Genomic DNA, 27244 nt, shown 5'->3' on the forward strand with positions numbered 1-27244 from the left:
CAAACTTATCTGCTTGAAGGCATGCCTCTAGTGCAAGGTCATATCTTACCCCCCTTGGCCCCATTTCAGAGCTGGGTCCCCTGCTTCCTGAGGGGGGGCGGGGAGGCGGTTTACTATTATGCACCCCCTGAGAATAGCTTCTTGGGTGTCAAATTAAGGAACAATTTGAAAAACCGTCAGTTAGACCTTTAATCAAAGGCCCCAAATATGCCTCTCACGCATCTTTTTAAGAGCTGCATTTTCAATAAAAATTTTCTTTTTCTGTAATTTTTCATCTTAATCAAATGTTTAATCAAAGCTTAATATTTATTCATGTCATTTTGGTCAACTTTCCAATAATTGAAAGTCGATTCAAAATTTTAATATTTTGATCCCAGGAAAAAATTTTAAATTAAATATTAGAGTATATATAGCTGCAGATAATAAATAACAGGACTTTCCATTATAAATGTGAATTACATTAGGATAAAATTCTGTGTAGAGTGTTAACAAAATTTCAAGAAGGCAGAGTGTTGTAAAATGTCTGACTGCTTTTATTTATTCGTCTTTTTAGGGCCTCATGAGGCTAGGGGTCGAATAGGGGCTGTAGCCGCCAGCCTACACCACAGCCACAGCCAAGCTGGATCAGAGTTGCATCTGCGATCTAGCGATCTACACCACAGCTCAGAGAGTTGTGAATCCTTAACCCGCTGAGGGGGGCCAGATATCGTACCCACGTCGTCATGGACACTAGCTGGGTTCTTTAACCACTGAGCCACAAGGGGCGCTCCGCCTTTACAGTCATTTTTGAGACCTCACGGAGAACCTTCGAATCCTGTGGATTGGAAACTGGTCTACAGAGGATTTCCCTTTACAACAGGCATTCTTGAACCTGGAGTCCATGAGAGAAAACTTTAGGAGAAAAAAAAAAGTCTTTATTTCCACTAACCTTTCAATTAAATGTTTCCTTCAACTACAGATGTAGGCAATGAGCAGAGTGGTATTAGCAGTTACTGTGAGTGTCACCAATAAAAATCAGCTTCTTATCACAGTATAGTCACAAGCATCTCAAGATATCATTTATGCCCTTTACTACTTTGAAATAATGGTAGTTTATTAGATTTGGTGCTAGTTCCTATTATTTAATGTAAGGAAGCATATATATAAGTATATACACACGTATAAATCTATTGGCACATAACAAAGTTAGTTTTAATATTCTGTAACTATCTCAACGTAATTTCTTTTGTAATCCTATTTCATTTTGAGCTTAAAATTGCTCTGAGACGGGGGTCTGTAAGCCTCACCGGCTTGCCAAAGGGGTCATTGGCGGGCACACACGCACGCGACTAAAATCACCCTGGCACGAATACAGACAGAAAGATCATGAAAGAGCTACTAGTGTACCATGAAGCAATTTATAGCCGCCACTGATAATCTGAAAAACTGTAATTTAGGGCTCGATAACTGGGGAACTTTTAGGAGCAACCAAGAACATCAATTTAGGGAGAGGGAGATGGAGAGGGAGAAGAATGTTTTTCAGAAACCCCTGGCTCCCAGCGTTAAGCAGTGAGAATAGGAGGGGCCCACTTCTGCCTGGTACCACGTTACAAGGCCGACAGAACGGACAAACCCACTTCCAGTTGACTGAAGCTTTGGTCCCTCCCCACCTTATTCCTTATTACTCCCCGGCCCGGCTCAAACGGACACACTCGAGACAGGCAGGGGAACACAACCCTTAAACGTCTGAATCAAAGCGCTCTCTCTCAGAAACTTATGTCCCGGCATTTCGCCAATCTCCAACTCCTAGGGGTTTAGCGTGCTTGAGCTGGCTCCTTTCCTCGGGTCACCTGGGGATGCTGCAGCAGCTGACTGAGAAGTTTCTTTCACAACAAGTTAGAAGCCATCGCTGGCCAGCTCGGGGTTCCTGCTACTCCAGACCGGCAGATCACTTCCTTCCCCGTCCGCCGGGGATGGTTTTGATTCAGGACATGCTGACTCTTTGCTTGGCAGCCCCTTTACCCTAAAAATCCTAAACGCGCGTCCCTTTAAGACCCCGGGTTCTAGAACCGAACCCTCCAGCTATGCCTCAAACTCCGCCTCCTTCTCTGCGGCCCGGGCAACACTCCGCTCGGCTCCCGAGAGCGGCGCCTTTGGCTTACGTCGCAGCGCGTGATTGGCCGCCTCTCCCTGGCGGGCCGGGATTGGCCGGCGGCCGGCCCCGCCCCTCGCCCCCGCCCAGGCCCGCGGCCGCCCGGGTGTCCTCGCGCCGCCTGTCCGCGCGCAGCCTGGCAGTTTGCCTCTTCCTCGCCCTCCAGCCTGCGTCCATGGCCACCGCCGCGACCGAGGAGCCCTTCCCCTTCCACGGCCTCCTCCCAAAAAAAGAGACCGGGGCCGCTTCCTTCCTCTGCCGCTACCCGGAGTATGACGGGCGGGGGGTGCTCATCGCCGTCCTGGACACCGGGGTCGACCCCGGGGCTCCGGGCATGCAGGTGCGGCAGCAGCCGAGGGCCCGGGCGCGGGGGCGCGGGCGGCCGGCCGGCCGGCCGGCCGGCGGGCGGGCGGACCGGGGACGCGGCGTCGGAGCCCCGCAGGCCGAAGCCCGCTCTGCGGCGGAGGGGGACCAGGGCGCCGGAAAGAGGTGAAGGGCAGGGCGGGCGCGGGGGCCCGGCGGAGGGCGACGGCCCCGGGCCCGGGAGCCCCGGCTGGGCCGTGATCCCGGCCCAGATAAAAGCTGCGTGCCCCGCGCGGCTGGTGTGGGCTCCCGGGTGCGTCTGTTGCCCGGGAAGCCCCTTCCTCCCAGGCGCTGCCAGGCCAGGGCCCTCAGGCCCCTGTCCACCTCGCCAGCTTCCTCCGCGGGTTCCTCGTGTCTCTGGAACCCACTCACCCCGTGCCTGTTATTTACAAACGAGATTTCACAGTTTTATTATTTACGGGAGGGTGGGGGTGGGGAGGAGATAGGGGCAAATGACCCTTGTGAACTTCCTTTTTTATCGCTGCCGTTCGGGAGATTTGGTTTGGGGAGGAATGGTTTATCTTGAAAGGCAAGAGCCGGCTTTCAAGAAGACAACTCAGTCAACTTCCGGAATTGTTTCCTCTGGTAGTTTTATGTGTTCTATTTTTAAACCCTCTTCTGCAGTGTGCTTGTTTAGGGTCATTGAAAACGCATGGCTTAGTCTTTGTTTGACACAAGAAGAACCCAGTAGAGTTTGTTTTTGGCGAACTCTTCAGACGGCATTAAGTTATGCTTTTGTATTTTTATTTTTCAGCCTCAAAATGTAAGACAGCACTTTATGATTTTTTAAAATTACCCCGTTTTGCCTCAGGCACCTTTGAAATCGCTAGGTCAAGGTACCATCCCAAAGGTCGTTTTAAAACATGTGTCTTTCCATTGAAAGCATTCTCATTAAAGTCTTCAAAGTTTGACTTTTTGAATTCAGCCTCAGCCTTTTACTGAAAGCCAGTAATAAACAGAATCCCACCGCTGTTCAGGATCCACCTCCCCAAATCTAACCTGGGCTAATCCTCCTGTGTGCTGTCTGTCCCTTGTATCAGTCCCTTCATCTGTATTTCTTCAAAAGCTGAAGTTTAAAAATCCCCCCCACACCTCGTCCTCTTCCTGATCTTTTATTGTATGTGCTCTCTAGTAATTGAGGTAGCATTTTGGAAGTTAGGGTGTCATGCAGGGGAAAAAGGGACCCAGTTTGGCTGACTCAGTAGGGAATCCCTCTAGGAATCTTACTTCCTCCTGTTCATTCTTCGAGTCTGGCACGCCTCTTGGTGGCCCTGCCAGACAGCTCTCGTGCCTCAGGAGAGGGGCAGGTGATGGGTCCCTTGCGGCTGGCCCTAGCAGTACAGTTGTGTTCCTGAGACTTAGGGCAGGGCCATCACCTCATTGAGGCTTCATTACAGGGTAGTGAGGGTTTCCATTCTGTTGCGGTGTGTGTTTACTTTTTATAGGGCCAAGTGGGAGGAGAACAGCTGGGATAAGTGGTTCACTGGCTCTTTTGTCAGGATAATAAGAGGCTCTGAAGAGTTGGGAGGAGTACGGTCTCAGAAAAAAATACTCCTGTAGAATGTCCCATACCTGCTTATCAAATAATTCCATTACTCCCCCTGTAAAGTAGCAGAAATTCTCATCCCACGGTGTTGCTGTGAAAATTGAGGCGATTAATTACATGGAACCTCAGAGTGCTCAAGGAAAGTGTTAAAACACTGGTTTTTTTTTAAGCCAGGCTATTTAGCAAAAGGAGTTTATGCTGGATCTTTTAAATCACCAACTCTCTGAAGGATAAATACACATTAGACATGTGCATATAATCAGTGTTTAAGCAATAGCATATTTGAAGTAAAATGAAAAAAATTCTTAAATCTTCTAACACCTTTAACTCAGAGATTGACCTAAACATGGCCATTTGAAAGAAATGTAGTGAGGTGCAAACAGGAGTGAATTTTTAAGGTTTATTTCCCCCCTCTTCCCTCTAACAAATGTGTTTTATAGAGCTGTGCTTACATCATCAAGAGGTGGATAGGAATAAAAAGGAAAGAAAGGCCACTTGGAAAGGCCTATGGGGTCTGAGTAGAGGCCTAGAGGCACAGTGAAAACTTTCAGAAGCAGAGTGGGGAGTCCCATGCTTGGTGCCAGCCTGTTCTCTTTTGTGACAGCTGTGTAGGCTGCTTAAATGTAGAGGGTGGCCAGTAGGAGAGGAGTGAGAATTGAATGATTAAGTCTTTCTTCTGCAGATGGTCAGGCATCTGCTGGGTGCCTACTGTTTTGCATTGAAAGTGATGTGGTCCTGGGGTGCCTATGGTGGCTCACCGGGTTAAGAACCCAGTGAGGTGTCCGTGAGGATGCGGTTTCTATCCCTGGCCTCACTCAGTGGGTTAAGGATGCGCTGTTGACTCAAGCTGTGGCATGGGTCACAGATGTGGCTCGGATCTGGCATGACTGTGGTGTACGCCTACAGCTGCAGCTCTGATTAGACCCCTAGCCTGGGAACGTCCATATGCAGCAGGTGTGGCTTAAAAAAAAAGAAAAAGAAAAAGAAAAAAGATGATGTAGTCCCGCAGACTGTAACTGCGAAGAGAGGTTGGTGGTTAGGGGCCCACTGAGAGCTGGACCAGTTTGGCTTCATGGACAAGAAATGGGGCTTAGATGGGGCTTGGAAATGAACCCACAGTAGCCAAGGGCCTCCCGGCCACTCTTCCGGCTTCACACTGATCGCCAGAATTACTTCCCTTTAAAAAAAAAAACCAAACCCTTCCATCACTCCCTTGCTGAATATAATGCAAAACTCTTTGTGTATCCCACATGTCTTTGTAGAAAACCCCCTGAGTGCGAGCCTTGCCCAGCCCTTCTCCACCAGCCCCAGCTCCTTGGGTAGCCTTGGTCTCATCTCACCTCTTCTGTCCGCATCCACTCCACCCCAGCCCGCCGTTGACCCTGGGCCGTTTCTATTTCGTCCAGCCAGCACCTCCCAGCCTCCCAGCCCAGGTCCCAGATCTTGTCACCTTAGCGCTCCGCATACAAATGGTGCCTTCAGTCCCATGTGACCCTCCTCCTTAAGGATCAAAGATACGGTTCTAACGGTTCCGTTTCCGCTCCTTCTCACAGCTCCTCTACAAGAGTCTCAGCTGGTCTGCCTCGGTCAAACCTCTCCTTCCTAAACCCAAGTTCCCTCTACTATCTTATTATCGCCAGTGGAGCGGTTCCTTTTACCTCAAGATGAAGGAAGAAGTAATGGACAGACAATTGCACATATGAGAATTTTTCATGCGGGAGAGAGATCAGATCCTAGTGGGTAAATCTTGCGGCAAGAGTAGATGGTAAGGAAGCCGCTACGTCCCCTTAGGCCTTCTTTGCTCGCATTCTGATGAGGTTTCTAAGGACAGCAATCTGTGTCTGTCTTGTTAGCCATCTCATGTGATTCTTTTTCTTCTTCTTCTTCTTCTTCTTCTTTTTTTTTTTTTCTTTTATCTTTTTAGGGCCACACCAGCGGCATATGGAAGTTCCCAGGCTAGGGGTGGAATTGGAGCTGTAGCTGCCGGCCTACACCACAGCCAACGCCAGATCGCAGCCTCATCTTCGACCTACACCACAGCTCCTGCAACGCTGGATCTTTAATCCACTGAGCGGGGCCAGGGATTGAACCCACATCCTCATGGATACTAGTTGGGTTTGTTACTGATGAGCCACCACAGGAACTCCGATCTCAAGTCACTGAAGTTGTTTTCTCATTGCGTGAGAAAATGAAGACAAGCGATTTGTGTTCTTAGGCTTGTGGTGTAGTTTTCAAATTATGTACATATTTGGAATACATTTTAAAATAGATTATTTATGTTCTTAGTACATGGTCTAGCTAGTTTTAACTTCACTGGAGAGTATTAACTTTCTCTTAGTGGTTTCTATTTTGATTTTGTTATATTTTCTTATATTTTTCCTTCATTGTTTTCATTTTGGTTTATTTTGAAAGATACTTAGCTAGTCACTTTAAAATCAGTATCTGATTTAAGTTTTATAATCTTATCAGAGTTTGGTATGCTTTCCACAGTGATTTTTTTTTTTTTTTAATTATGATGTTGAGCCTGCTGAGTGTTAGAATACTTGTGACTAGAATGGCCAGCCCCCGAAAAGCAGACATCCAGCCTCAGAATTACAGTACGTGAAAGTAACGGCTGTGTGACCCTGGCAAAGCTGTCAGCCCCGAGCTGGTCAGTGATGGGCCTGAGATGTAGGATCCACCAGCCACCCCCTCGTTTTGCCTTGTGAAGGAAAAAAATGTGTGTCTTTTTTTTTTTTTTTTTTTAGGGCCACACCTGCAGCATGTGGACTTTCCCAGGTCAGGACTTGAATCGGAGCTACAGCTGCCAGCCTCCACCACGGCCACAGCAACGCGGGACCTGAGCTGCGTCTGCGACCTGCACCACAGCTCATGGCAGTGCCGGATCCTTAACCCCCTGAGCGAGGCCAGGGATGGAACCAGCATCTTCATGGATAGTAGTCGGGTTCCTGACCCGCTGGGCCGTGACAGGAACTCCAAAGTGTGTGTCTTTGTTTCCTCCACAGAGTGAATTCCCCCCTCCTTCCGGGAACACCTTAACCACAGAGCTTTCAGGACGTCGTGGCTGGTATTGGGGAGGGGGCTCGGGAGCAGAAAGACGCCTGAGAACAGACCCCGCACCTCATCTCTGAGGGAGAATCCTCCAGATGGAAAGGGAGGCCGTGCTCTTGCCACACTGTGGGCCTTTTTTCCATCCCGTTTCTCTCTGGAGGCTCTGCGTCTGTCGGTCTTCTTTTTGTCTCCACACCTGATTCCTGTTGGTAACTCAGCACATGGGTCTTGGATGGCACAGATGCCCTTCGCACAGCCAGCCCCGAAAGAGCCCCAGGTGGCTTTTCCCGCAGGGCAGGATGGCTTTCAGTGTCGCCGCAGCATCCGTGTGAGCGTCTGGGCTGCTCAGCAAACCGCGGCTGAGGAGAACCCGTCTTAAGTGTCCAGCGGTCGGTGTGAGGCACTGCCAGGTGCAGGCACTGCCAGGTGCAGGCACTGCCAGGTGCAGGCAGCAGACGTAGGCCTCGCCCTCTGGCGCTTCCCTTCTCTCGGGAGGAGTGTGAGGAGGCGCAGCTGTAATTGTGACTCCAGTTCAGAGCCGGGCCCAAGGCAGCGTCGAAGAGTCCGTTTAGGATGATGGGCACTTGGGCGGGCGAGGGCGTCGGGGAGGAAGCCGGGGGGCCCCTGGGGAGACAGAGCAGGCCAGGCCGAGGCGCCCTGGCCGAGAGGCCGTGAGGCGGGAGGCCGAGCGCTGCGAGGCGGCGGGAGCCCGGGGCCCTGGCGCGGTCCGGGCCTGCGCGCCGGGAGCCCGGGGCCGGGGCCGGAGCTCGGGCGCCGCCGCCGGCCGGCGGGAGGCGGTGGTGCGGGCGCCAGTCGCGCAGGTCGGGACGCGGGCTCGACCTGGACCGGGGTCTCCGGACGGCGAGCGCTCCCCGGCAGGTGAGCCGTGAGCAGTGACCTGAAGCGCCCGGGCGGGACTTGGACGTGTCTGGCTGGAGCCGCTGCGGGCGCGTCGGCCTCCGGAGACGGCCGGGCCCGGAGGGAACGCGGTTCGCGCGGAGTCCCACCTTCCGCTCAAGGGCCGGCGCGGTTCCCCATGATGTGATGTTACGAAATACTTTTCCCTTGGAGTTTGCTCCTTGCCCAGCCCGAAGCAGCTTCGTCAGGTCCTTTCTCAGCGAAACCTTTCTCGACCAGCCTCGTTAGAGTGGAAAGCCCCATGTCTTTCACGGTGTCTCCTTTTCCTGCTGGATTTTTCTTCGTGGTGATGGTTACTGTCTGTCGTGTCATGTATTGTATTTATTTGAGTCCATGGAACGCAAAGGGTCTGAGGTCAGGGAGTCTGCGTGTTGATCGTGGCCGGCTTCCCAACACCTCGCGGGTGGCCTCTGGCAAGTGTTTGGTTCCTTAGTCTATGAAAACCCCTGGGAGGAGCCTGTCTTCTTTTCTGTGACGAAATTTTCTTGTTAGCATATGTCAGGCTCTTGGCCTAAAACAATTCAGTTGTCTTTTTGAAATGAATGCAGATTTTATATGATATGTTACACACACGCACACATGTATATGGGGTCTGACATTGCTTTAAGGGTGAAAACAAAAATCTCTAGTTTATATTTGAATGGTCTCTTAATTTTCAGGTTACAACGGATGGAAAACCGAAAATCATTGACATCATTGACACGACGGGAAGTGGTGACGTGAACACGGCCACAGTGGCAGAGCCCAAGGACGGTGAACTCATTGGCCTTTCGGGAAGAGTGCTTAAGGTTGGAGTTTTATTTTTTTACTGAATTGTTTTCTTTTTTTGTACTCTCGCCTCACGGCATCTTAGGTTTTTATCTTACATTTCATGGTATGAAATGTATGGCCTTAGTTACTTGTTCCCATGTAACAAATTACCCCAAAACGTTATGCTTTAAAACAGCAAGTACTTACTGTTTTACGATTTCTGTGCGTCGGGAATCCGAGAGTGACTTAGCTGGGTGCCTCTCTTCGGGATTTCTCCTGAGCTTGCTAACTGTCGGCCCAGGCTCTGGTTTCATCTGGAGGCTCAGCGTGGCTGGGCAGGGGCAGTCTGTGGTTATCAGGAGGATTGATTCCAGAACTCACGGGCCTCTCCATGTGGCTGCTTCACAGCCGTCAGCTGTCTTCCCCAGGATGGGCAGCCTAAGAGAGAGCCCAGACGGAGGCCGTGGTCTCGTTATTAAATAACCTTGGAAGTGACATCCCATCACTTCTGCCATGTTCTTTTCACCAGAGGCGGGTCAGTAGGTCAGCACAGGCTTCCAGGGAGGGGATTTTACAGGGTGTGGGTACCAGCTGGTGTGGACCTTTAGGGTTCACCTCAGTAGAAGTTACTGTTTCAGAATGGCTGCTGGGTCCTAAAAATTTTAAGTTTTAAGTGGAAAGATGAGAAGAGTGATCAGAATGTGGTTTTGCCTTCACCCTGTCCCTTCTGGGAACTTGAAATGTTTAGGCTTTAATTTTCGTGGACTTAAGTGTCTGGCATTGTCTTATTCCATGTACCTGGTAGAAGGGCTGGGGTCTCCTGACATGAAAGGAGATTAGGAAACAAACATAAAGCGATTCGTGATCTACTAGCTGAAGAGTTTGCTAGATGGCAGGAATTTGATTGTGATGCTGTACTCTGTATCTTTTCAAATAATCAGAATTAGTTGGGAAGATAAATTGTGATTACTTAGCTGCCTAAAGAGCTGTATCTAACTCTTCTCATCTTTTACCGTCTCCCTGAATTATGTTTAGACCTTGTCTTCTGGGTGAGATTGGGATGGCAGTGTACTAGTTTTCTGTGCTGCGTAACAGCTTAACACGAACAGCAGCTCACCACGTGCATTCCTACGTTTACCATCTCATGGTTCCTGTGGGTCCTGGTTTGGGCTTCTCTGCTCAAGGTTTATAAGACCTCGGTGAGGTGTTGCTTTGGACTGTGGTCTCAGCTGAGGCTCAGGATCCCTCTCTCCCAAGTTCACACAGTTGCTGGGAGAAGTCATTCCTTGTAGCTGTGGAACTGAAGACAGTTCTCAAGGCAGCAGGAGAATCTCAGTGACCTTGGGGATGGCCCAGTCTCTCTTCTAAATAGTTCATCTGATTAAGTCAGGCCTACCAGGGCACTCTTGATTAGCTCAGTCACCTGATTGGGGACCTTAATTGCATCTGAAAAACCCCTTTACCTTTGCCGTATCACTTACCGTAGCATAATCACAGGGGTGATTGGGGTGATGGCATAATCTCATCTTTGTGGTTCTGCCTCTGTAAGGAGGGAGCACGATGGGTCATCCTAGAATCTGCATACTACAGGCAGAGGGCAGGCAATAATATCCAACTTTTACTTCTTTTTTCATGTCTTAGGGACTGAATGTGTGACCCCTGAACTCATGTTGAGGCCCTGACACCCAATGTGATGGTATTAGGAAGTGGGACCTTTGGGGCTGACTAGTGTTAGAGGAGGTAGTGAGGTTGAGGCCTTCATGGTGGGATGGATGCCCTCTTGGGTGCCCTGCAAGGGAGAGCTTGCTCTCTCTCTGCTCCATGAGGACACAGGCAGAAAGCTGTGCCTGCGAGCCAGGAGGGGAGCCGCCCCAGAACCCCGCTGATCTCGTACCCCTTCAGAACTGTGAGAGAGTAGTTTCTCTTGTTTAAAGCACCCAGTGTCTGGTGTTTGAAGGTGCTTTCAACAGTCCCGTCATCTCATTCCTAAGTCCCCTAGAGAAACTGCAGGTGGGTTCCAGGGGTGCTCTCGGGAGCAGGCGGAAGCAGAAAAATGACTGGAAACACGAAACCTTGCATGGTAAAATGTACAGGCCAAAAGAAAAGGGCGTGAAACGCGCCTGTACAATTTCATGAGGAACTGAAGGGGATACCGTCTTATCCGCTCCCGGATAAGGCAGCATTGCCAGACCTCAGAAGCTTGCTGTGTTCTCCAGGTCACAGCATATTTTGGCCTTTGTGACAATCAGTTCTTTGCTTTCTCTTACAGTTTTACCATCTCTATGTGGATACATGCAATATATTGTTAGTTTTGCTTCTTTGTGAACTTTATGTGAATGGCCTCTTTTATGGATCCTTTCTTGTCTTGTTTTTCTGGGTGTTTGCTAGATTTATGAGACCAGCCACAATGTGCAAGGGGTGGTGATGGGCTCGGTCTCACTGCTGTGCCTGTGCCATAGTTCGTTTGCACACATTCTGTCCCTTCCACTGGTAAACCGCTGAGTTCTTTGCAGTTTGGGACTATCACTAACAGTGCTTTAGAGAACATTCTTGTAAACATATCCTGTGCACACATGTGCAGGTATCTCCAGAGTGTGTACCTAGGAGTGGAGTTGCTGAGTCATAGACATGCAGCTTTGCTAGGTAAAGCCAAACAGGTTTTCTGTGTGTTTGTACGAAAATGCATTTCCACTAGCAGTATGTAGGAGTTTTAATAGTTGCACCGCTAACACTTTTTTTTTTTTTTGGTTGGGCTTTTCAGTTTTTTGCAAGTAGGCTGAGAATCTAGCTGATTCTCATTGTGGTTTAAATTTGCATTTGTCTTTACCATAGAGCATAGGGAACCATACCAAATCTCTTAGGATAGAATACAATGGAAGATAGTATAAGAAAAAAAATATATATGCGTGTACGACTAGGTCATTTTGCTGTACAGCAGAAATTGGCACAACGTTGTAAATAAATCAAATGAAATTTTATTTTATATTATTTTTTGTTTTTGCTTTTTCAGGGCCACACCCTTGGCATATGGAGGTTCCCAGGCTAGGTGTCCAGTCCGAGCTACAGCTCCTGGCCTACACCACAGCCACAGCAACGCGGGATCCGAGCCACATCTGCACCCTACACCACAGCTCACGGCAAGGCCGGATCCTTAATCCCCTGAGCAAGGCCAAGGATCAAACCCACAACCTCATGGTTCCTAGTCGGATTCGTTTTCCACTGTGCCACAATGGGAACTCTTCAAATATAATTTTTAAAAAGTTTTTAAATTAAAAATATAAATGAAAAAATTGCATTTCTCTAATTACTATGAAGATTGAGCACCTTTCATATGTTGCTCAGACAGTCGAATTTCCTCTTTTGTGAGGTGCCTGTTTGAGTTCATTTGCCCTTGGTTTTTAATATTGAGTTGTCTGTTCTCTTAATAATTTTGTGAGATTACCTGCCCTTGGGTCACATGTGTTTCAGGTGTCTTCTCCCACGCTGTACCCATATTTTCACTTTCCAGATGATGTCTTGATGAGAAGGAGCTCTTAAATTTGATGCAGTTGGACATCAATCCTTTGCCTTTTTGATTAGGGCTTTTTGTGTCTTAAATCCTTCCTCCAGCAGGCAACCAATGAGAATCCGTGGCCCTGGATCTTAGAGAGGGAGGGAAGCAGACTCTACCAGACACATCAGCAGTTAAGCTCCAGATGAGAGCAGGGCTCTGGCCAGCACCTGGGTTGAAGCCAAGTTGAGGATCCAGTGAGGCTCTGCTGTAGCTTCTGATTGACAGAATGTGTAGGATGGTAAATGTGCGTTCTCCTAAGGAACAAAGCTTGTGGTGACCTGTGACGCAGCAATAACTAATACACTCAGCAGCGTTGTAGAAGCTGTTGAAAACACTCGTGGAAATTTTCGGAGCGAAATTTACAATAACTGAAATTTTAAGAAAACATCACTGGGTGGATGCAGTAGCAGAATGGAGATGCCAGAGTCAGTGAACTTGAAGATTAGTCAGTAGGAAATATCTATTCTGAATAACGAAGAGAAAAACATTGAAAAATAACTAACATAGCTTTAGGGACTTGTCCTTAACAAATGGCCATTCCCCCCCTCCCCCAAAGAAAGAAAAGAAAAGGAGTTGTCTGCTAAAAAAGTTTTTTGTTTTTTAAAGTAGTGGCCGATCCAAGTTTGGCAGAGACGTAAACCTACCAATTCAAGAAGTTGAATGATAAACCCAAAGAAATTCATGCCCAGAAATAGCCTCATCAGATTGCCAAAAATGAAAGACCAAAAAAAAAAAAAAAGTAGAAAAAAGCTAGAGAAAAATCCCATAATTTCCCCACTAACTTCGTGGGCCTTCTTTTACTCTGCAACCTTCAACATGTGGTGACTTTTGGCTTCTGAAGCCTCATTTCCCATCCTTTGTCCTTTGGGTTTTTGGTATTTTCTTCTTCCGTATTCTAATTTTAGTGTTTTGGAAGGGAGCGCAGTGCTTTTCAAAGTTTTACTACATTTAAAAAAAAAAATCATCAAGGTTTACATATTAAAAAACTGTTAGTCCAGAGACGACGTGCCTTGGCCAAGGCTAGCACCGCAGACGCAGCGGCTGCCAAAGGAGAAGCTGTCGGGTGTCCTGGCAGTGCCCTGAGGCTGGCCAGTCTGAAATACAGCGTTGAGGCAAAAAAACTCAACACGATCTGCCCAAGGGAAACATCAACAATTCCTGACGACCCTTGGCTCATTAAGAAACCAATTCACCAGGCAGCCTCTCTTTAAAAGTTTCAGGGAAATGAAGTGTAATGAGCAGTAAGAGAGGTTCCGTTTCTCATATGAAAATCAGTCTTCCACATCGTAGTTCCCATGCAATTAAAGGTCTTTTAAAGAGAGCGGCTTAAGTGGTCAAAATAAAACGCTTTGATTCTTAAAAGACAGCAAAATAACGTCATTTGTGTAGAATGTCCACATATGTAAAATGGCATGTTCTGTCATTGCCTCAGCATAAAGAGAGCTTTACTCTTAGTTAAGGTTAGCTAGCAGAACCATGGTTGTAAATCATTTTTCTGATTTTTGTCTTTTTTGGTTTCATTTGTGTAAGTAAGTAAGTAGAATGTCCACATATGTAAAATGGCATGTTCTGTCATTGCCTCAGCATAAAGAGAGCTTTACTCTTAGTTAAGGTTAGCTAGCAGAACCATGGTTGTAAATCATTTTTCTGATTTTTGTCTTTTTTGGTTTCATTTGTGTAAGTAACTAGTCTGCTTTTTACTGCGAAGAAGGTATATAGCGGTGGTTTGAGAGGCTCTGGTGTCCTGGACCCTGCAGAATTTGGTCTCATTTTGATTAAATATAAATCATGTCTATTGGGTTATTTTTATTGTATCACACGCATATTATAAGTCATTGTGATTGTCTGAACACCTGATTATTTTGCAGTTTTAATTATTTATTCCTCCCTGGGGAATAATTTGACAAAGAGGGACTTGGGGCTGAGTCGGTTAAAGATCCTGGCACTGGTGAGAATCGGAGGCTCGTGGGCCAGTCCACCAGCTCTGAGTGCTCGGTAGTTCAACCTCGTAACCTGAACACATTTAAGAGCTGTTTTAAGTGATCATGGGTCCTGTGAGGACAAAGAATAGGAATAGTCACTGTTTTTTTGATTGACATTTCAAGCTGGTTGACGTTCATGCATCTTACTGTTCACTCAAATCAGGCAGTAAGGATCATGTCCTTCCTTTTACACGTGAGGAAGCAGAAGCCTCCGGATCCCACTCGGTTAGTGGTAGAGTCTGGACCCACAGCCAGGTCTGTCTGCCTTTAAATCCAACATCCTTTACACCGAGTTCGTGTCTCCATGATGAAACTAGATTCCAGTTTTCTTGCCAGCCTTCCTGTGGTTTGGGTCAGCCTTTTCATTTCTTTTTGCTTCTTTGCATTCTCCTCTTGCAAAGTGGACATGCTCTTGACATCATCCTGTTAATTAAAGCTTGAGGTGTTATTTTTAAATACTCTGGGATAGTTGAAAAGACTAAGATGTTATGTGCAGTCAACGTGATTTTCTAGAACTTTCTTCTTAAGCACTCAGAGCTCTTTTTTTAGTATCTGGGCTTATCCTCGTAGTGTTGCAGAGGAGAGCAAAGGTCTCGTTCTTACAGGACAGCTTGGGGAAAGGGTTTCTGCGAATTACTTCCCCTTCCCCTCGAAGAGAAGGGGAGGTGTTGCTGATGCCTGGGAACGAAGACCTGGGTGGTTTGATGTGCTGGGTTTTGTTTGTTTGGTTGGTTTTGTTTTTTTTAGTATTTTTTTTTAAATTTTATTTATTTATTTTACTTTTTTTCTGAAATTAAAGTATAATTGATTTATAATGTTGTACCTTGATATGCTGTTGAAAGCACTTTATAAACTATGAAGCATTGTATAAACGAAAGGTATTTGGTTAAAGCATCTCATTGGTAAGAAAAAAAGGAGCCAGAGAGATACTAAGTGTGATAATAACTTAGATATTAAAAATACTGCTCTGTGAGCCATCAGGATAGATGTAAAATACTTTTTTCCCCAGTGCTATCTCATAGGATTTGAGATGCATTTAGTGAGTGAGAAATTTTCTTTCTTTCCCTGTAGATTCCTGCAAGCTGGACAAATCCCTCAGGCAGATACCACATTGGCATAAAAAATGGCTATGATTTCTACCCAAAGGCTCTCAAGGAAAGGATACAGGTAACGTCCACTCTGGTACCAGTGACTTCTTTTCTTCCTCAAGCTTTATTCATACTAATGAATAAACGTCCTAAAAATCTCACTACCGTAATTATTCGGGGGTCTGGGAGGCGTCCAGATGACGACTGCTTAAAGAAAGAGTCTGTTCAGCGGAATGTTACCTCTTCATGGTTCTTAGTCCTGGGTGCAGGGGAAGTTTAGGGAATCTGAATACCTCGAAATGACATTCAGATTTTGTGTATCTCGGTTTTTCTGGGAGAATGGGATGGACCTCATTGGGTTTTTGAAGGCCTTTTTTTTTTTTTTTTTTTTGGTTGTTGTTTCTGTTGTTGTTGTTGCTATTTCTTGGGCCGCTCCCGCGGCATATGGAGGTTCCCAGGCTAGGGATCGAATCGGAGCTGTAGCCACCGGCCTACGCCAGAGCCACAGCAACTCGGGATCCGAGCCGCGTCTGCAACCTACACCACAGCTCACGGCAACGCCGGATCGTTAACCCACTGAGCAAGGGCAGGGACTGAACCCGCAACCTCATGGTTCCTAGTCAGATTCGTTAACCACTGCGCCACGACGGGAACTCCTTTTTTTTTTAAATTTCAGAGACGTTAAAGACAGTCGATTTAAAGTCTGGACCACCTTATTTCTTCCCGTCGCTACTGTTTCTGGGGTGATTTGCCCCATTTCCCTACTGTTTAACTAGCTTTCTTGATCCCAGTTCATCATCATTTGCTATTAGAGAAAGGATTACTCAGACCTAAAGCAGCTGAAGTATAGGAAAGAGTCTGTCATTAGAGAGAGAAGAATTATAAATTGAGTGATAAGGAGCCTGCTTTAATAACAGTGCCCTTGGCCTTTCCGTGATAAAGGGAATGCTCGAGATGCTCGTCATTCACCCGTCATAGCAGCCACGGAGAACCTGAAACGTAGGAGTGTGACTAAGGAAATATTAAGGGTTTTTTCCCCCCTTCTTTTTATAGCTGCATCTGCAGCATATGGAAGTTCCTGGGCTGGGGGTCGAATCAGAGCTGCAGCTGAAGGCCTGTGCCACACGCAGTCACAGCAACACTGGATCTGAGCTGAATCTGCAACTTTTGCCACAACTCATGGCATCAAGCGGTCCTTGACCCACTGAACAAGGCCAGGGGTCAAACCCACATCCTCACAGATACTCTGTTGGGTTCTTAACCTGCCGAGACACTATAGGAGCTCCTAAAAGTTGTTTTAATAGCAACATGTGCCTAGTGGCTGCTGTATTTGACAGGTTGCTTTAGAGGATTGATCCTACTAGTAGCCAATACAGGTTGGGGTTTCACCTTTCAAACAAGATGTATCCTTGCCAGTGAGCCTTGTGGATAAGACCTATGGACCTTTTTATCCAGTCCAGTTTTAGGATTTGCTTCTCCAGGGCTCAATGAACGGTAAGAAGTTACTCAGTGTTTTATATATATGACCTTTACTTACTTGTCAGATTCCAACATTTGAAAAAAAAATTACAAAAGATAAATGTGTAACTCAGCTTTCATTGGATACTATTTTAAAACTTGAGGCTGAAATGCACCTAGATATCACAATATTTTTATGCATTATATTAAATTTAATCAACTATGTTACAGTACAAATTAACATGCAAATAGAGTGGGTAAGTCAAAATGGATCCCTTTCCTTGCCCCGGTCAAGTTATTATTTTCCTAGAAAGCATTTCTTTAATTACCTGACTTCCATTGGGAGGCACTCTTGGCTCAAGACACTGGAGATGGTGGCAAGACCAGTTTCAGTAGCAAAGAACCCTATCAAGTCAAAGAGGTGGGAAAGATAAGCTTAGAGAGGAAGGAGGCTGAGGATGCCTGCATGCCCATCAGCATAGATAAAGGATTTTAATTTGATGTATAAAAGTACATTTGGATGTGCCTTGGTAAACTGAAAACTTGGGACTCTTAAAACCTAGGTGCAGTGAATTAACTAATCAATTTTAATAATTTATTCATTGCTTTATGAACTTCATTATAAACAGGTTTTTTTTAAAACTTCATGAGAATTGTGTTGTATAACAACCAAGTTCACATATAAATGACTGTCTAAGTTTTACCTGAGTGTTTGTCAGCTTCATTGTGAGGTCATTTTTCTGTCTTTGCAGAAAGAACGGAAGGAAAAAATTTGGGACCCTGTTCACCGAGTGGCCCTTGCAGAAGCCTGTCGAAAACAGGAAGAGTTCGATGTTGCCAACAGTTGCCCTTCTCAAGTTGGTGCCAGTTGCTTTGATGTAAACATTACCATGTTCTTAGAGAATTAGCAGTACTTGGAGAACTTAGTAGACTGTTTTTTCCAAAAGTTTTAAGTTAATTTTACTAATTTTTCTTTGCTTATTTATCCTAAAGTCAGTTTACATATGATCTATCAATCATTTGAAAGTTCTTAATAAAGAACACACGTCAAAGTGCATAAATCCTCGGTGTCTAGTCATGAATTGTCACAAGGTGGGCACCTCGGATATGCAGCACCACAGCCCCTCTTGTGCCCCCCCCCCCCCCAGCAGCCACCATCCTAACTTCAGACGCTAACAGATTTTACCTACTTTGAATGTTGTAAGATGGAATTATACGGTGGTGTGTGTCCTCTTACGTGTGGCTGCTTTCATAGGGTGCTTTTTGTGAGATTCATCCATGTGTGGGGTGTTGGCAATAGTTCATGCCGTTGCTCTATGATGGATGGACCACAGTTTATGTATCTGTTCTGCAGATTGGTACTTGCTTTGTTTTTGCTAGTAGGAAAAATCCTATTTGAAAATTCTCATGCATGTTTTTTGGTGGGTCATAAAGTGATCACACCAATTCCACAAGAAGCCTATGAGAACTCCCCTCGTTCTCCATTCTCACTGGTAAATTTTTGTGAATCAGTTTATAAAATGAAAATAATGTCTTGCCTTATTATGAAAATAAGTGCTAATTGTGGAAACTTTGGGGCAACACAAGTGTATAAAGTTTAGCAAGTGAAGGGCTTTGAAATACCACCCCCCAGGGATGATTGTTCCTCCTTCTGAATTTTTCTTTTAATGCATGCATTTCTTTTTTGAAAATTAATTAAATTTTTAATCAAACTATGGTTTATTTACAATGTTTCAGGTGTACAGCAAAGTGATTCAGTTATGTATACATATATATGTATATTCTTTTTCAGATTCTTTCCCATTATAGATTATTACAAGATATTGAATGTAGTTCCCTGTGCTATACAGTAGGTCCTTGTTTATCTATTTAATATATGGTACTGTGTATCTGTTAATCCCAACCTCCTAACTTATCCCTCCCTGTCCCCCTTTCCCCTTTGGTAAATTCGTTTTCTGTGCCTAAGTCTTTTTTGTTATGTCAGTAAGTTCATTTGTATCATTTTTTTTTTTAGATTCCACGTATAAGTGATGTTATATATTTGTTTTTCTCTTTCTGATTTATTTCACTTAGTGTAATAATCTCTAGGCCCATTCACATTGCCCCACATGGCATTATTTCTTTCTTTTTTATGGCTGAATAATATTCCATTGTGTATGTGTACCACATCTTTTTTTATCCATTCATCTGTCGCTGAATGTTTAGGTTGCTTCCATGTCTCGGCTGTTGTGAATAGTGCTGCTGTGACCATTGGGGTGCATGTATCTTTTCAAATTAGAGTTTTCATCTTTTCTGGGTATATGTCCAGGAGTGGGATTGCTGAATCATATGGTAACTATTTTTCAGTAGTGTGCCAATTTACATTCCCACCAACGGTGTAGAAGGGCTCCCTTTTCTCCTCACCCTCTCCAGCATTTATTATTTGTAGCTTTTTGATGATGGCCAGTGTGAGGTGATAACTCATTGTAGTTTTGACTTGGATTTCTCTGATAATTCGCAGGGTTAAGCATCTTCCAAGTACCTGTTGACCATCTGGATGTGTTCTTTGGAGAAACATCTATTTAGGTCTTCTAATGCATGCATTTCTTAATCAGAAATGGAATGGTATGAGTGGTTCTCAGCCCTGGTTTCTTGTTAGCATCACATGAGGATGCTAAAAAATTAAAATTCCCAGTGCTTGTGCCCTAGAGAGGAATTAAATCAGAACCTTGCAAGGGGGGAGGCAGGCATTTTTAAAACACTTCAGGAGCTTTAATTAACATGCACCTTGGATCAAGGAGCACTGGCCCATATAATCTGCATACACATTTAACTATGAAAGTTACTTAATCTGTGTACATTATCCTTTTTAACAGCTATATAATTTTCTATTAGGTCAATATTCTTCAGCCTCTCACTGGAGACATATGAAAAGTAGCATTTCAGGTGCTACATACAGACAACTAACTTTATAAAAGATCTGAACTTAAGTATCCACTTTATTTTATACACTAGAAATGTCTATATAATTGTCTTTTTTCTTGGGGGAGAAAATATGGAATAAATTGAATAAATAAAAATGTAGCACAACTTAGGAACATGTGAAAATGAAATTTTTATTCACTGGGACTATTCAGGCAGCTCAATATAGTATGGAGCTTAAAAATGCCCAGGCTGAGGCGTGAATTTCTCACTTTCATAGATCAGAATGGTCAACAGCTTGTATGGATTCGGTCATGAATATAGTACGTATGGAACTTAGCAAATTCTAAAAGAGGTAAAGCTATTTATGGTTCCTATTATTTATCCAGGTTTTTAAGAAACAAATTTGAAGTGGAAAGGGTTCTGATAAAGAAAATCTAAAAGTTGATAAATACAAAAGCAATTTTCGTGTTACTTTTGAAAATGAATGAGAGAGCACACACAAATGCGTGATGAACACTCTTGGCCACGTGGTACCACCAGCATGTAGCACGGTTGCAGCTTTGTCATGAGTGAGTCTGATACAGAGGAAAAGAAGTATTTTTTGTATTGGCTAGTACTTTGACAGTTTAATTGATACCTGCCACTAAGTTGAACTTCAAGTTGCATAGATATAAAAAGAAAATTCCCTTATATTTTTTCCAGAGTAACATGACTTTATTTGGGGGTTACACTGTGTCTTGGGTTATATGTTTCTATCACTTTTCAAGGGCACACAACTTTCTAATATTAAAGTGTGTTCTAATTGCCAGGCAAACAAACTAATCAAGGAGGAGCTTCAGAGTCAAGTGGAGCTGCTCAACTCTTTTGAGAAAAAGTATAGTGATCCTGGCCCTGTGTACGACTGCTTGGTGTGGCATGATGGGGAGACCTGGAGGTAAGCTGTCTGTGTTTTATAGATCTTTATTTGAAAATGTTTTTATCTACTCGGAAGAATATTACATCCTTAGAACTGTCCAGAGGTTGGGTGTACGTGACATTAATATCACTGAGCAAAGATTGGGCTTTTAGGTAGTTTTGAATCAGCCTTTCAAACCTCTTGGAATTTTGGACTCGAATGCTGACCCTTATCTCTTTTAAGGAAGCTTATCTCATTAACCAGAGAGTAGTCATTAAGCAGATGTTAGCAGGTTGATGGTCGGTACATGTGGAGACGTTCCTGCTTGAAGCTGGGTGGTTTGGAAGGTAAGTGCAGAGCGTCTGCTGTGACTGTTCCACCGGCAGAGGAGGAAGGGTGGGCGGCGACTGGCCAGTAGAGACAGGGCAGTGTGATATAGCCTTGAGGAGCTCGGCTCTGGGATGGAATCCTGGCTGTGTGACCTTGAACGCTTTATCTCACCTTTCCAGGCCTACTGCTTCATCTGTTAATTGGGATGATAACTGGGTCTACTTAGAGGGTTTCGTGAAAATTAAATGTGATGTTTCTAGGTACTCAGTAGGTGTAAGCTGTTGCTTTTGCTTCTGCTGCTAATGATGGTGCTTTATACCAGGTTACCCATTGTGCATATTTTCCAGTTTCTCCCTTAAGGAATCATACACTGCACATGTCTTTCTGGGCATTGGCTAGTACGCGTTCTTGAATTATTGTTTGCGTAGAAGCAGGAGTGTGTTCTTAATACAGATATTTAGGCGTAGACGTGTTTTGGGTCCCTGGTTTATTGAAACTTGAGATCAGATAGTGTTTTGTAGTTTGCGTCCCTACGTACATGTAAAGAATTATTTCCTGAGATGTGGCAAACACAGAACAAGATAGTGCGACTTGATGCCTGTCTCCAGTTGTTGAGTATAATGCACCAACTTAGAAGGGGGCCTTCCTCCGGCAGATGTGGGTACTTAGTCATCTTTGATAATAGATCTTAAGATTTTCATTTGGGTAAGAAATCCCTGCTCCATTTGGGACAGAGAACGGTAATAAATTGTTTGCGTGTAACTGTTTCAGTCTAGATGATAGTGACTATTCATGCAGTTGTGTATATTTCTCACGTGTTTTGGTGTGTATACATGCAGATGCATGTGAACAGTTTTTTCCCCCAAAGCTTTGCAGAAGCTTTCGTCACATGTCTGTAATATTAAAAAGTTGTTGAAATATCCAGTTTAACCAATTTTGGTACATACATGTGTTATAACATGATAGAGTCATTCCCAGTGATAAACCTTCTTGAGTTTGGTTGTGGGTGAGGAGGCAAGGTTAAATATGAGGAAAATACTGCATACAAAATTCAGTAGATGAGGAAAATTTCCTGCAAAATATGCAAAAGGACTTAAGGAAATACTTTAAAATCATCAGGGTTTGAGGAGTGGAGCAATGGTGGGTTCGATTCAAGTTTTACCGACCGATGCTGAAAACACTGCAGATTACTTTGTCCAAAGGGAAAGGAATTTGGGGTCGGGGGTCCAGGGTACCGGTATATGTTTCCAGATTCCCTTGGTCTTTAAAGGTGGTTGACAAAGCAGTGATAGAGTGTAACAGTTTGTCAGCAGTGTTCTGAGACATCTTGTAGAATTTTTGTGTTGTTTAACCAAACATTAAGTGAAATAAAATCTGAAAGGACTAGAAAACACTTGAGAAAATGTTAGCATAGTCAAAGAGAAATACAGCAGAATCATGCCTTCAGGTGCTGCTGGAGATAAACCTAGTGTTTTTGCAGAATACTGCATGTTGTGTCGGGCTGTGACTTCCCGACCCATCTCAGAGTTAGACCTAGAATTTTTTGAAGTGAACCTCAAAGATCCCAAATGCCCTAGGGCGAATCTGGGTACTGTCGGCAGGTATTCTCATTACTCCTTTCAGAAATGCCAGCCATTTCTGAGAGGAGGTAAAGTGGCCTGAGGGTCCCTGTTTTCTTTGTGTGGTGACCGAGTCTGCCCACCTACTGGCTGGTAAATCCCGGCCTCTGCACTTTCGGGAAACCTAGTGTGACTGCCCTTGAGTGTTTGTCAGGAAGCCTGGGGTCAAACACTGTCACTCAGAAAACCTGGAGAAAACCTGGTTAGAAAAACACTGTTTATAGAGGGTTGCGTCAAGGGAAGACTGTTAATTGGCTTCTTTGCTATGGTTTTGACCTTGTCATCTCAGGTTTCCTTTGAGAGTTTGATGAAAGGTGTGGATTCTTTCCACACGCACGTGTTCCAGTCCTGCCCACGGGCCTCGTGTTCATATTCTGCTTTCTCCGTGTCCTGACCCCTGTCCCTTGAGTTAGGCCAACCAGACCTTCAGAAACTCACACCCTCGCCCTGTGGTGTTAGGTAGTGACGTCACTAAATTTTGCTTGCATTTTGCTACGGTGCTTGAGTTGTTGAGTCACTCTGTGTCGCCAGTGGTTATAAGACATGCTCTGTGAAGTGTGTCGGTGTTTTTGCTCTGAGAACGTTGTTGACGATGTGGTTTCATCCTTTCATCGTTTGGCCGGTACCATCTCTGTACCCAGCGGCCTCTCTAGGAGCTGCTCCCTGGGCTCCAGCCTCTGGAGGCGCGTATTGGAAAGAGCTGCGAGCAGCCAGGAAGCAGCAAGGAAGATCTCTGCGCAGGCCGGCCAGGCAGTGCACAGGAACGGGGCTGGAGCCAGAAGGGGAGGACCCAGGGACGGTGAAGGGACTGGTAGAAATTCGAGTGGGTCCTGGGCCGCGGGAGAGACGGGGACTGCAGCGCGCTCTCCGGCACGTGCGCGATGGGGTCAGGAGGGCTGCTCTGGCAAATGAGGAGGTTTGGCGGCGTCCATTCCACCTGCTGACCTCGGTTTTGATTCCAGTCACTTGTGTTCTCTTCCTCGCTTTCCTTTAACTGCTCCATGCCTGTGTCTTGCTCCATCGTATGTCTTTTTCCAAGTGCCGTGAGTCATTTTAGGCACCCATTGCAGTACATAGAACCAACTGATGAGTTCAGAGAGTCTTCTTCCAAATCGTTATTTGTTAATGCAGTATACTAAGGCGTGTTAGTTTTCTAATAATGTCCTCTCTATACTACTGGGCTTCCATGAGCACATTATAGCAACCGTGATTGACTGACTTAGCTTGTTAAAACACAGCTCTTATTTACAAAAATGAGCACAAAAGTCTAATAGCTAAACACGTAAAATTGACCCTTAAATGACGTATTTCCTTTATGACTTTTTAATTTTAGTCTCATTAAATCTTTCTTCTACTAAAGTGTTTGGAATACGTATTTTAAAAATTAAAAATTTAACAGCACGAGGAAAGAGCAGGTAGGACAACCATAAAACTATGTAGAAAATGCTTTTCGTGAAAAGTAAAAGTTTGCCTAGGGCTTTTGTAAACAGAGACTGCATATGGTTCACCGAGTTTCAAGTAGCCTGAGCGTGCTGTTGGATTCATGAAGTCACTTCTAAAAGAAGCAGCCGGAAGCAAGGCCTGAACTGTGTGTCAGAATCATCCTAAACTATTCTAAAGGTCTGGGCTAAGCTTTGGTCTGATTTCTTTGGTGGGTAGATGGTTTTCTGCCTGGAGTTTTGCGAGGGACAGTTCCTGAAGCTCTTTGTACGTGGCTTCATTTAAAGGACTGGTTTCTATAAGCTTTTTGAACCTAATCTTTATTGATGACTTTATGAAACAGAGGAATTCAGACCAGGCAGTTACCGTGTTTATTGTGGTCAAAGTAGGTAGACTATTAAGAAGATACCCAAGAAACAACAAGATATGACTTTTAGAAAGATAAATTTCAGTCTCTCTCTCTATTCTCGTTTTACAGAGCCTGCATTGATTCGAATGAAGATGGGGATTTGAGTAAATCGACTGTTTTGAGAAACTACAAAGAGGCCCAGGAATATGGTTCTTTTGGCACAGCGGAGATGTTGAATTACTCCGTGAACATTTACGATGAGGGAAACCTGCTCTCCATTGTGACCAGTGGAGGTATTTCTGTTTCAGATTTACTGACCAGAGACGAGCTTACACAGTGGTAGGATGATACACGCCTCTGGCCCAAGGCAGCCTCCTGGAGAATTCAGCCTAGTGATCCCTGCTAAAAACCAGGTCTGGAGTAGTGGATGGGATTTGATTCCTTGGAAAGGTATTGTTTTTTAAAGTCACAGCCACGACTTCCTGTCGTGGCGCAGCAGAAAGGAATCCGACTAGTATCCATGAGGAGCAGCTCGGATCCCAAGTTGCTGTGGCTGCCGTGTAGGCTGGTGACTGCAGCCCCGATTCAACCCCTGGTGGGGAACCAACTTATGCTGCAAGTTCAACCCTAAGAAGCAAAAAAAGAAAAAAAATTAAAGTCAGAACCATGTAGGATCCATTCCACGAGCATAAGCATGGTCCAACCACAAAAAATACAGCAACGTAACTCCTCTTATGATAATTTCACCTCCAGATTATTAACCCTTGAAAATTCACTGATAAGCTCAGATGGTCCCGTAAAAGGGTCCTCACTGCAGTATTCTGTGTGATTTCAAAAAAGCCGTAAACTTTCTAAATACCCATCTACGAAAGAAGAGATTTTTTAGCAATTACTCATCCTGTGGAATACGTTATGTAGTAATCAAAGCGAATGAATTATATGTACCTGTTTGCATCAATCTCAGATACATAGACAATGAAAAAATGTATTGATGAAACCTTGCGTAGAAGTTTAAACGTGCCAGATAATATTATGTTTATGGGTGTGTGGTGTGTGTGGGTGTGAACAATAGAAAGGTACAGGTGGGGAGGAGATGCCCAGCAGCTCGAGGGTAGTGGTTATGCTGGGGCGAGAGCAAGGGGAGCGAAGCAGGCCAGCCGGCTGTTTGCCTCCCCACCCTGCTCTGTGACGGTGTAGCTGAGGGGCAGGAAACTGCACCGACGTGTACACACACAGTCTGGTAAGTACTGACAAATGCACCCACCCAGGAAACCATCACCCCAACCCGGGGAATGAATGTACCCATCACCCTCCAGATCTGGCTTGTCTTCCTTTGCAGTCCAGCCCTGTCTCCACCCACGTGCTCGTGGGCTGCTGAACTGCTTTCTCTTCCTCTAGATTACTTTGCCTCTAAAATTTTCTAGAGTTTTATGTAAATGGGATTAAAAAAGCTTTGGGATTTTTGCCTGCCTTATCGCAGGGTGATGGATTGAGTCCATGTATTACTGATGATAAACAGCTGGTTCCTCTTGAGTCGTACCTCCTCACACGGACCCACCACGGCTTGTTGATCCGTTCCCATGTGGGTTGTCTCAACATTTGTGTACAGGTCTGTGTGGAAATATGTTTTGGTTGAACTTGGGTCAGTATCTGAGAGAACTGGTTGGGTATGGCAGGTACCTGCGTAACTCTTGAGACACTTCGAGGCTCTTCTTCACAGTGGCTGCCCCCTCTCCAGCCCCAGCAGAGTATGAGGGCCCATCTCCATCCACCCGCAGAGCTGTCATGTCAGCCTCAGAGCTGTGGTAGTGGTGTCTCAGCAAGGCTCTCATTAGCATTTTCCTGGTGACCAATAAAGTTAAACCTCTTTTATACATTGACTTGTCATTCGGTTATCCTCTTTTGGGAAATGCCTTTTCAGATGTTTCACCCACTGTAGGCAGTGAGTTTTTCCGCTTTCCTTTTGAATTTGAAGGATGAGGTTCTGGCTGTAAGCTCTGTGTCAGTTTTATATATTGCAAATACTTTCTCACCTTTGTGACCTGCATTTTTGCTCTCAGTGAACAGGACAGAATCTGGGTGGCAGAGGGTGTATGTAATTGACAGTCCCTTTTTGCGAGTTATTGTTAGAAGCCTTAAGATGATATGAAGTGTTAAGATGAGAGTATATTTCTATTCAGTTATTTTTATTGTGATTATGAGTATGCCAGTGGAATCTTAATGGTTAAAACTAAGTCTCTGAGCACATTTTATCCTTTTCTCCCCTTCTTGCCTCTAGGAGCTCATGGAACCCACGTAGCTAGTATCGCTGCCGGGCATTTTCCCGAAGAACCGGAGCGGAATGGCGTAGCACCTGGTGCTCAGATTCTTTCCATCAAGATTGGTGATACCAGACTAAGCACAATGGAAACAGGCACAGGCCTCATCAGAGCTGTGAGTATTTGTGAGCTATGGGCTGCAAGTAATGATGGATGATGTTGGGTATTTCCAGGCTTTATAAAGTGGTCTTGCTTTTCCAGAAATATGTGAAACTGCATTTGGAGTATAGGACTTTGTTTTAAAAAGCAAGAATGCTTAATTCATTTCAAAATATTTTCGTCAAAAATTATTAGGATAAAGCTTTTTGAGAAATATGAAAGTATTATTTGTATTATACTGCTCACTCAGCAAGCTATGTGGAGGTACTTTTGAAAAGGAAAAAAGATTTGTTGGCCAGCTGGTTCCCATTAACATAAGAAGAATTTATTATTTTACATATCATGTTAACATATGAATTACGTTTTTACTGTAATGAATTTCCACTTCAGTAAGAGCCATCCCCCTCTTCCTCACTCTGTCCTGCAAATGCTGGTTGGTTTTTTATTGAT

At 44.9% G+C, this 27244-nt stretch overlaps 1 protein-coding gene across 5 annotated transcripts in view; it reads left to right on the top strand.

Moving 5' to 3' along the window:
- The first annotated feature begins 2211 nt into the window (after positions 1–2211).
- TPP2 (tripeptidyl peptidase 2) overlaps positions 2212–27244 on the top strand; it is a 64918-nt gene continuing 39885 nt past the window's right edge. For 3 of the 5 annotated variants that reach the window (XR_007131523.1, XM_047756531.1, XM_047756534.1), the window contains exons 1-7: positions 2218–2471; positions 8669–8797; positions 15366–15461; positions 17593–17718; positions 20554–20678; positions 24507–24670; positions 26656–26810. Coding sequence is in view for 4 of the 5 variants with exons in the window: in XM_047756531.1 (XP_047612487.1) it covers positions 2307–2471; positions 8669–8797; positions 15366–15461; positions 17593–17718; positions 20554–20678; positions 24507–24670; positions 26656–26810 (960 nt within the window). In the remaining variant the exon portion in view is untranslated. Of the gene's footprint in view, positions 2472–8668; positions 8798–15365; positions 15462–17592; positions 17719–20553; positions 20679–24506; positions 24671–26655; positions 26811–27244 lie in introns of all 5 variants that reach the window. The other 2 variants (XM_047756535.1, XM_047756533.1) reach the window with 2 other exon arrangements.

Source organism: Phacochoerus africanus, chromosome 13, assembly GCF_016906955.1.
Source record: "Phacochoerus africanus isolate WHEZ1 chromosome 13, ROS_Pafr_v1, whole genome shotgun sequence".
NCBI classification, from domain to species: Eukaryota; Metazoa; Chordata; class Mammalia; order Artiodactyla; family Suidae; genus Phacochoerus; species Phacochoerus africanus.